General features: G+C 39.7%; 1 protein-coding gene across 1 annotated transcript; it reads right to left on the reverse strand.

Annotated features, from left to right (window-relative positions):
* Positions 1-240: 240 nt before the first annotated feature.
* On the reverse strand, positions 241-7,804 carry LOC311000944 (aminoacyl tRNA synthase complex-interacting multifunctional protein 1-like). The gene is made up of 4 exons (XM_083991864.1): positions 7,395-7,804; positions 5,593-5,801; positions 3,287-3,455; positions 241-1,878 (listed from the first exon to the last, which is right to left on the reverse strand). The coding sequence occupies exons 1-4, from the start codon at positions 7,792-7,794 to the stop codon at positions 1,712-1,714; spliced, it is 945 nt and encodes a 314-aa protein (XP_083847990.1). The 5' UTR covers positions 7,795-7,804; the 3' UTR covers positions 241-1,711.
* Between the last annotated feature and the right edge of the window lie 2,670 nt (positions 7,805-10,474).

Below are 10,474 nucleotides of genomic sequence, written 5' to 3' on the forward strand. Positions count from 1 at the left end.
GACTGACTTCTCCACATCAGTTGTTTATTGAAGACACGGGGGAAGAAATGAGTGAATACCCTTTACAGTATAGCTTCCTCTATAGGTTTGTACATGAGTAGACTGTACTGAAAGTGAATGAGTGGGCGGGCAACATGACATTGATGTAAACACTTTATCTTTTAATTTAAAAGAGATTTTGTTTTTTAATGTCCGCATGTAGTATTAGTTAATACACACACCACAGATTGATATGAAAAATGCCTCCATCAGCTTTCCACTATTGTGTTACAAAAACATTTGAATTAATGGAAAATGTATTGGCGTGGAAAACATAATGATTAAAGGCAACACAGTCATCATTACTCTCTGGCTCCTCCGACTACTAGGAAAGTAGATTTATAGCTTCCTTATTGACAATGAATGGTATTTATTGTGTATGAAAGGGTGAAACAACTCTCCAACAGGCCTACAGTCCTGTCAAACAATTATCAGAAACATTATGTCTGTACAATCTGTTCCAATCTTAGTTCCTGAATCACATCCCCATTCTTAACGTACATTTCTCAGTTCTTCCTTAAAATAAGGGAAGAAAAACCTTGTGTGCTTGAGTTGTTCTTGTTTTTCTTTGGGCATTTTATGGAGTTGGTTTTCTCTCTCCTCCCAAGGGGAGAAAAACAGAGAGCTTCTTTTAAAACTAAAATATGCTGGTTTATTTTTTGCACTTAAAAAAAAAAAAAAGCTTCTCTCGGTGGATAAGCAGGGTTACTAGAAAACACGTTGGAAGCTAAAGAAACTGAGCCATATTCCTTGAAGTAGGATATAAAAGTTAACGTTTCACTAACCTGTTACAACATCTAGAGCAGTAAAGATCAGAGTAACAAAACGAAACAGCAGGATGGATCCAAAAGTTACTGGGTGAAGACACAGTAAATAATAAATATGAATTTTATACATCCAAATTTCAGATTTAGAAGTGTCAGTTTTAAGTTTCCTGGGAAACAAAAGCAGGATCAGTGAAGAATCTGGATCTAAAATGTTTTTACACTGTATTTAACAGGACACATCCATCAAATGAACTTTCCACGTGGCTACGTACTGATACAGAACACGCTGACTCATTTCCAGCAGGACAAACAACTGACCTTATACAAAGAGTGAATCAAGTCACTCTGCGTTGATTTCTGTTTGAACTAACTAAAACTGTCCCCTTTTCAGTGGGAGTTTTGCACAGTTCAGAGGAAACAACCACTATGATCTCAGGGGACAGCTTTAACATTTTAGCAGATACTTCCCAACTAAATGGGAATCTTCTTAAGAATTTCCCTCTTGTTCTTACTATACTTGGTATGACTATGTGCTGCACGTCCACATGTCTCACTTCAACAAATCCCTTACACATAATACTGTACATTATCATGGGTCCTGTAGTGCCCCACAGTGGCATTGTTCAAAACTACAGATTCTCATAATGTATAAAAATGTAACAGTAATGCTCATATCTGTCCAGTAGAGGGAGACACACTCTTCACTGTCGTTGGTTGTCCTTGGCTTTTACTACAGCACAGTATCACAGTGAACACTTGAATGTAACACCCATGTGACTGTCAGGAATCTCATTCCACAACCACTGGCATGTTGCTCCAACAGCCTCCGCTGCTTCTGGGAAGGCTGTCCATAACATTTCGACTGCAGAGATTTACACCGAGCTGTTCAAAGCAGGGCCGTTAGTTTATTTGATTTCACTGTTGGTCAAAGTCTGGGATTTGCAAACTCCCTTCCCGACAACTTCAAAGGCAGCTCCTTTGTAGGTCGCGACACACTCGCTGTCCGTGCGAAGCTCTGGCTGTATCTGCTCCCAAACCTTCGTTGTGGGGTTCAACTCTTTATCTGGTTCACCTGCAATTGAGAAGACATTTTTGATAGATTAGAATAAATTCCTTTGCTCTGTATGCAGGAACATCCTTGAAACCATGAGTGCCCCTGTAATAGCCTCCTCTCGTCTAGAAAGGCTTCCACAAGGTTACAAAAACTGGCTGCAGGGATTTACTCCCATTCAGCCACAAGAAATCAGTGAGGCAAGCAGTGGTGTTTGGTGATGAGGCCTACTCACAGTGTGTATTCAAGCTCTTCACAAAGTTGTTTGATTGAGCTGAGGGAAATCATTTCTATGTGCATTTCTATGTGAATCTCTCCTACATGGCTTTAACTTGGTTGGAACGACACTTATCAAAACCTGTGTGCTGTACCACTAACATTTCAAGTTGAACTAAAGGCACCTATAAACAGTTTCTTTATCAGACTGTGCAATATATACACCACCAGTCAAAAGTTTGGACACACCTTGTCATTCAGTGGTTTTTCTTTATTTCTATTACTTTTTCATATTGTAGATTCATACTTAAGACATCAAAACTATATGTATTGAACACAAAAGTGTTAATTAAAACAAAACTGTTCTCTGTCTCTGTCACCTGAACTAAACTCAACTGAGATGATTTGGGATGAGTTGGACCGCAGAGTGAAGACAAACAGCCAACAAATGCTCAGCACCTCTGGCAACTCCCTCAAGACTGTTGGAGTGTGCAAAGCTGGCATCGAAGCAAAAGGTGGGTAAATCTGAAATATCAAACATATTCTGTTTCATTTAACACTTTTGTGTTTACTACGTAATTCCTTATGTGTTCCTTCGTAGATGTGATAACTAAAGTATGAATCTACAATGTAGAAAGTCCTAAAAGTAAAGAAAAATCATTGAATGAGAATATGTGTCCACACCTTTGACTGGTAGTGTACATTAAGTCACAGTAAGCACCTAATGAACCAAGGTGCTATGGTGTAAATAGAGAAAAAAAAGGAAAGGACGACGTGAGCAGATGTATTCCTGCATAACACAAAAATTGAGCTCAGAAATAAACAAGCTTACATCTCTATGCATCCTGGGGGAGGAGAGAATCAGTATCTGATGTAAAAAGTGAAGTTGATGTTAATATGTTTTTACAAGTAGTATGAGGTTAATTTGATTCGTTTGTTGGTTGTAGCATCAGACCATTTGTGGGACTTTAACAGACAATTTCTGACCCAGAAAGTTTCTGACTTATCTCATTAGACTTTGAGAAAGTATCATGTTTTGTCTTCAGAGGAGTCAACGCATAACCTTCTTCATTCCCATAAGTCAGCTGTTTGTGAAAAATGCTCTCAGGAGGCTCAACCAGTACCAGTGAGTACAAGTCACACAGTGGTACTGTATTTTATTGAAGATAATGATTAATGTGTTATTGATGGTGCAGTGCTCGAACCACGGTACCTGGAAAGCCCTGGACAGTAACTCTGTCTCCTGGTACAGCTCCACTCGGAGGATCAAGGATTTCTAGTTTGTCTGCTGAGCTGGCACACACGACCGTGGCTTGGGAGACCACTCCTCTCACCTTGGCTGGCTTCAGGTTACACAGCACAACTGCCATGCGGTTCTGCAGCTGCATAGGGGACAAAGGATCATGTACATTTTTACAGTCTGTACATCAAGAGGACAAAATGATACCCAATTGACATTACAAAAAAGGATCAGCTGATGTGGTCTGTTTGGTTTCAGGACACATCCAATATAAACAACATTAGCTCAAATTCTAATGTCTTAAAGCAGATATCAGTGGAATGTTTTTGTTAATATAAGTCCTAAATAGTCCTATTTTCCGTCAGCAATCACTTACATGAAGTATTTCAGCCTAAACACGAGTCTCTCCGTCACTCTGCTCTGCTGTAACCCGAGGAGAAAATTTTCCTTGTGGGATACAAGTGTTATCCAATGAGGAGAGAGAACGGCATGAAGGGCTGTGTGTGCAGCCAAGGGATGCGCGTGAATGTGGTGACGTAGCACGAGGACCAATTGATGCCTGACAAGGGCGGGGGCTGCTAACTCATGGTGCGTTCAAAGAAACTCGTACTTTGTGTTTTTCCTTCCTGTGAAGTCATACCAGTTCGATCTGGTACGAGTTCACGGGTCGGAAGTTACGAGTGGCCGTTATAGGGAACTTTCACAGACAACAGGATGGTAAAAACACGAGCTACGGGTTACCTGGAACGCTACCAAGTCGTAGTTGTGACTTGAAGCTGTAACTTACGGTTTCAAAAGCCTGCCTTGAACGCAGCATTAGCCGAAACGGCCGTGAAGCTGATATCTGCTTTAATGCAGGATTAGTGTGGGGCCCCAGTTTCTGCCAAAAAGTCTGAAGGAGATATATGCAGCATTTGCAGAGATGATGTGAGGCAGATCCAAGAAAATCCTTCACATACTTCTGTTATTATATGCATCTGCTGTATAAATCTAAAACCGAGAGATTTCAGCGTTTATAAAATAGACTGCTTTGCTTAGGCATTATTGTCTTACCAGTAGTAACACTATTTTATGTGATATTTCTTGAAGATGCCTCGTATTTTTTTCATTTAATGGACAAAGGGCATTTCTTTCAAACCCATGATGCATTTCCTCAAATATTTCACCTCCATTGGGTGACAGAAATATAAATCATATCAGTCATCAAAAAACAATTAAAGCAAAATTTGATTTTACATGTATTGGCTCTGTAAGTCAAAGCTCTGCACCGGACAAGCTCTTTTTATGGACCTTGTTCTGAGTGTGTGGAAACAGGAAAGGGCTGATCCAAGACTGTCGCTGTGAAGCTGGAAATACACTATTGTGCAAAAAATTAGGCAAGAAAAAAAAATCAGGTTACAGTGTACAATTATAAATACCATTGTATGCAGAAGAAGCTACGCAGCCAAAGCATGTAAGACAATCACAGACCAAAAGTGGCAAAGGTAAATGGACTAATAAACCGATGAGCTGCAGCACTTAATAAAGTTGTGCTATAAAACTCCATCAAAGAAACACAAGCAACGCTTCGGAGAAGCTGCTGTATAATATTTGTCTATGTGTGTGTGGACAGTTTTCCATTAGAATATTTGTCTTAGGTTTTACAGCTTTTTGGCAAAGTCGGACAATGTTTTGCATACTTGCCTCAACAGACATATGTTTCCATTTAAATGATACACTATATGGCCAAAAGTATGAGTACACGTTTTTTTTTTCCCATTGTTTGGGCCCGGCCCAAGTAGGGAAACATTACTGCTTCACTACACAGTGACACTGGACAATAGTGTGCTTCCAGCTTTGAGACAACAGTTTAGGGAGGGCCGTTTCCTGTTTCAACATGACAAGTAGTCCCTGTGCGCAAAGAGCCTGCCTAGTGCACACAACCCTGACCCCAATCCTCTGCAGCACATTCAGGGTGGACTGGAACAATGACTGCGAGCCAGGCCTCATCACCTAAAATCGGCATCTGACCTCACCGAAGCTCTTGTGGTGGGATGGGAGCAAATCCCTGCAGCCATCTTCCAAAATAATGTGGAAAACCTTTCGTAAGAGCAGACAGAGGAAGGGGGTGTCGATGCCCAGAGCTCATATATACACTGGGTCTGGGTGTCATGCTGGGATCCAGTCAAACAAATACATGGAGTTCTTAAGTTAAAATAAAAGTTTGTGGAAGCTATAATATTTCATAAATAAATTATTTCATGCCGCTTCACAAACTACACAGCATTATCATAATGTACCTGGTCCAATGGTATGTGCTTCGCCAGATCACTGACCACGGTCCTAGGAGACGCTTCACCCACATCCACCTGCTCCACATAAAGACCGTCAGTCTCTGGAGATAGCATGGCTGTGATGATACGTCCAACACGAAAGTCCAGACAAGACACGTCTACATTAGCATCGTCTTGGCTGGATGGCGCCTGCTTCTTTTCCACCTTTTCCCCTCCTGGCATAGAAATAAGACACAAAAAAACTGTAAAAAATCAACACAATGGATTGAACTGAAATCACATATTTTGTGGTGTAGTGTTTGTTTGCAACTACTTTTCTCCGTGTAATGTGAGTCTGATGTAAGAATGTGCAAGTTTTTCTCTCAGCACAGAAAGTCACACTGTTTTGCTGACAGCAGGAATCTGTCAGGTTTCATGTTCCTGAAAAATGTGCATGGTGTTGCAGGAAATGGTTTCTTGTTAAAAGAACTGTGAATATTCCAACCAATCCATATCTTTCAGGGGAATAGTAAAAAAAAAAAAAAAAAAAAAAGGAAACAATACAGTCTTCAGGCTCACTAGCACCTCCAGCTGTAGGTCTACTTGTTAACATGCCAACATCTGCATGCAAACATGCTCTCAGTGATGATGCTAACATTTTGATGTTTTGCATGTTATTTACCATACTCACCCTCTGCAGCATGCTACGCTATCATGCTCAGATAAGATCTAAACACTAATCTAGTCGAGTAGAAATTAAAATATCGCAAAAGTTATAAACAATAATCCTGAGGGAAATTTTACTGTTGCAATATACAGTATTCCCTTAAAATAAGAATGGGATCACCACAGTTATATAAATATTATCTGTATAAGATCTCATGGCAATATTTCAACTAGTTTTGGAGATATTTCAGTCGGACTAATTTATGAACTAAGCATAATCTGCAGTATACAACAGCAGCACAATACCATACTTTCTAATAGTGCACTCTCCACTTCATGTTAACATTTCAAGGATTTTTCTGTTTCAGCTTGACAGAGCCTCCATGCACAAAGTGTGTATGAGTGCATAAACAAAGAGTCATCTTAGTCTGAAGTGGAAAACGCTTGACTGCTCTATAGAGAGCCAAGACCTCATCCTACACGTTAGCAATGAGCTGGAATGCAGTATGTGAGCCAGATGGGATTTATCACCCAGAAGTCACTACAGCTTTTGTGGTTGAACTACATGCAGCTACTGTTATTCTATCATAGGAGTGCTGTAAGGCTGCAGCCAACATCTTCACTGATTATTCAGTACAATACAATACAATATGGGAAAAATGTGAAAACACCATATTAACATAGCCTATTAAAATTACTTGTTTTGTCAGGGCAAAAGTCTAAATCACCTATTACTAATACATCAACAGGGAATTTGAGCTCCATGGCAGGTGATAGAGCAATTCTGTTTTGATCTGTTTTAATCCAGAGATCCTCAGGACATTATCCTGACCATGCATAATCAATCAATCAATCAATCAATCAATCAATCAATCAATCAATCAATCAATCAATCAACTGACTCTGGTTTGATAATCTCTCTTAATGCATAATTTTGAGTTGCTGCTCAGAAGAACTGCAGCTCTACCTAACTGAGGCTCCTGAAGCTGAATGGGAGTCAGTTGTTCCAAAAACAAGGAGAGAGATTTCACACGAGGAGATGGAAGCAGTGACAACACACTCACACATACACAACCGTTTTGTTGATAGGTACATGGCCAAAAGTATGCGGACGCGACAGCTGACCCTCACCTGGCTTCAGTTCCCACCCCCCCTGAACGCACCTTTGGGCTTGTTGTATGTGGACACTCGGCCGCGGAAGCCCATCTCGTGCAGCTCCCGGCGGATCGTCCTGGAGCTCACCGTGGCCCCGGACGCGGTCTGAAACTCGGAGGTGAGCGCTTCCACCGAGGGCAGACACTTCTCCAGCGCCACTCGCTCCAGCACTTGGCGGTCCTGCTCCTTGAGCTTGTGCGGTCGGCCGCTCCGGGGCAGAGCCGTCGTTATCCCTCCGCGTTTCCACTTGAGGATCACGGAGCTCACGGTGGAGCGAGGCAGGTTGAGCAGCGCGGAAATCTCACGCACGGACTTTTTACACAGGTGGCATCCGACCACGGTGCCCCGCTGAAAGTCACTGAGCTCCTCACTGCGACCCATTCTCTCAGCAGTGTTTGCAGATTGCATACTGCATTGATTACTGTCCTCCTCCTTTCCCCTTTTTTCTTCTCTTCTTGGTTTTTGGCCGTTTAAATGCTACCAGGCATATTACTGCCCTCCACAGGAAAAACATATTACAACAATATTAATTCATTGGATATAATCAGCTGTTGGTTCTTAGCAGTAATGATATATGATAATAACAAGAACCACTTTGAGGAAAGTTCAGCGAGATAAAATATTGCAAAACAATAACTGAATGTGCCACATTCATCCACTTAACCAGACATTCAAATATCCATAGCTTATACAGTATGTAAATAGCTAATACAGGATCTCATCTAATTAATCTACATTTACCTAAGTGCCATACCCCAGGCTCAGTGAGCAAGAATATGAGGTAGACCTCACAGGTTTTACAGTAAATTAAACCAAAATGTATTTACAACTAAGATTAAGTCAACTCATTCATACTCTGAAACGTGTCTTTAGTGTCATTTGTCTATCTCACATTTATTTTATTTTTTATTTTTTTTACAATTGAAAAGACTCTTTAGTACCAAAGAGAAGGGGACATGAAGCCTGTAGCACCTTTCATGTTGAAAACACTTCAGAGCCACAAGTCTGAACAGATTCTGTCAGCAACTGTGATGAGGATCTAAGATGTTTTGCACAGATAAAACCAGGTGATTTGGAGCTTTCTTAGAGATTAGATTGAGACCAGTACAGACAAAAAAAAAACACCTGCATAACACTACTAAGTTGTGGCCCAGTGCATTTTTAAAGGTTGGATAGGGGCACACTGGCCCACATTTTGTGTTTGTCGTGTCTGCTGTGGTTTGACAAAACAAAAACTTCTTTCAGAAAGGCACATAACAATCTCAGTCATCCGTAAAGGGCTTAGAAAAACAGAAACATTCACTACACAAGTAGGACAGTGACTTTATTGTGACTTTTGATTGGGCTACTTTGATTGTAATTTTCTTCTTGCCAACAATACATTTACGTGCACTGATTTGTTAGGCAGTTTTAATCTTGATTAAAGTCTAACGAGGAATGAGAGGGAACAAATTAATGTAATTTCACCACCATATACCAATTTATACATACTGCGTATCTGTACAGTATGTCTGTTAATAAATGTAATTACTTTAAATTAAAGTGTGAATAACCAGAGCTCTATATAACTCTATATAACATAGTGTTTATTTTACCTAGACTATACTAATGACTTTATTCTGGTATTTCACAGATGCCCTCAGTAATAATGCATAAAGAACATCATAAGCTAACAATGTTCATTATCAGTGTATGTGGGAAAACATAGGCTACTATTTCTCATTGAGTTGATATAAAACAAACAGGTTTACCAAAGTTGGAAAAACCTGATTCAAATTTATTATAAGTCAAAATTACAGACATTCCTACACGTGCATCATGGTACAAGAGGACAGAGACATCACTGGTCCTATACGTACAGTTGCTTTCATATTTCAAAATAGCATTGCTGTTGTTTCTGCTGGGTCCTGGGTATAGTGTACAGCATATTGGCAACCCCACCCCCAACACACACGCACGCAGACACTCACACAGTAGTACAGATAAAAGATCACAAGATTATACATAAAGCAACAGCTGACTCATGTGCCATGTTCAATACTGTAGCGCTCTTCCTCAAAGCTCTGCATAAAAAAGCTGTTCCCCATTGACTGGAGGTATAAAGTGCAATATATGGAGGCTGACACAAGGAGAAGAACAGAAATGTGACAAGAACAAAAAGGAAAAAAAAGAAAAAAGAAATTCTTATCTGCCTTGACCAGTCAAGAGCAAATTACAGGTCCATAATGTCGGAATATTTTTCTAATATTTTCTCAGACGTTTCCTGGAAGGAACTTGTGATTTGTTACTAATTATAGGAAAAATGCTAAATTTAACTAATTAATTTCAATAATTGTAAAATTGGTCAAAAAACAAGCATACAATTCAACTGTTGGTTTAACTTCTTTCTGTAACTTACTTAAGTGGTGTGGATTGTACAACTACCATGCTTTTAAACTGTGTATATGTGATGCTACTCCAACATTAATATCTCAACTGGGACAAGTGATGCAAATTAGGCTTTTAGGCTGATAAGATAATATCTTACACACATTGCATAAAGGGTATGACATTTACAGATAAAGAGTAACTGATATCACTTTTAATATATGAATGATGATGATCATTCTTTTAAATTAGTAAAACAAATCCCATAAAGGTCTTTCCAGGAAAACTACAGGAAACATAACATAAAATGTTGCAGGTACAATTAAGGAGAACAATCTTGGTTTCTTCATAAGTGCATTGAATGTCATTATATTGTGTCTTAAAACTCAAAGCTCATTCTTAAGAGAGAGTTGTTACTGAAACACTGTAAACCGTCAAATCTGAGTGAGAGGGCTGTTTAGCTCAATTACATTGTTTTAAGGATGGTCAGTAAAAAAAATCCACCTTCAGACTAACTGATTTAATTACAGTACAGCCAGAACGGAGCAATCTGGCACTGAAAACAATTGTGCTTTGCTTTACCTTGGCGGCTGTCAACCAACCAAACGGTCGGATGGAGACAGTGTTTTTTAATGTGTGTGTATGTGAGAAGAAGAAAGACAGATTAATCTAAAGATGGAGAGGGAGATAATAAACAAAAGAGAGACAAGGACAGCTATAG

This window comes from Trachurus trachurus, assembly GCF_905171665.1.
Source record: "Trachurus trachurus genome assembly, chromosome: 1".
Classification (NCBI taxonomy): Eukaryota; Metazoa; Chordata; class Actinopteri; order Carangiformes; family Carangidae; genus Trachurus; species Trachurus trachurus.

Excerpts from the sequence above, each read along its gene's own strand:
- LOC311000944 (XM_083991864.1), bottom strand. The coding sequence starts at position 7,794 with ATGCAATCTGCAAACACTGCTGAGAGAATGGGTCGCAGTGAGGAGCTC. Across the intron at positions 5,802-7,394 it reads CACATACAACAAGCCCAAAG|GAGGGGAAAAGGTGGAAAAG; the intron begins GTGCGTTCAGGG and ends TTTCTATGCCAG. Across the intron at positions 1,879-3,286 it reads TACTGTCCAGGGCTTTCCAG|GTGAACCAGATAAAGAGTTG; the intron begins GTACCGTGGTTC and ends TCTCAATTGCAG.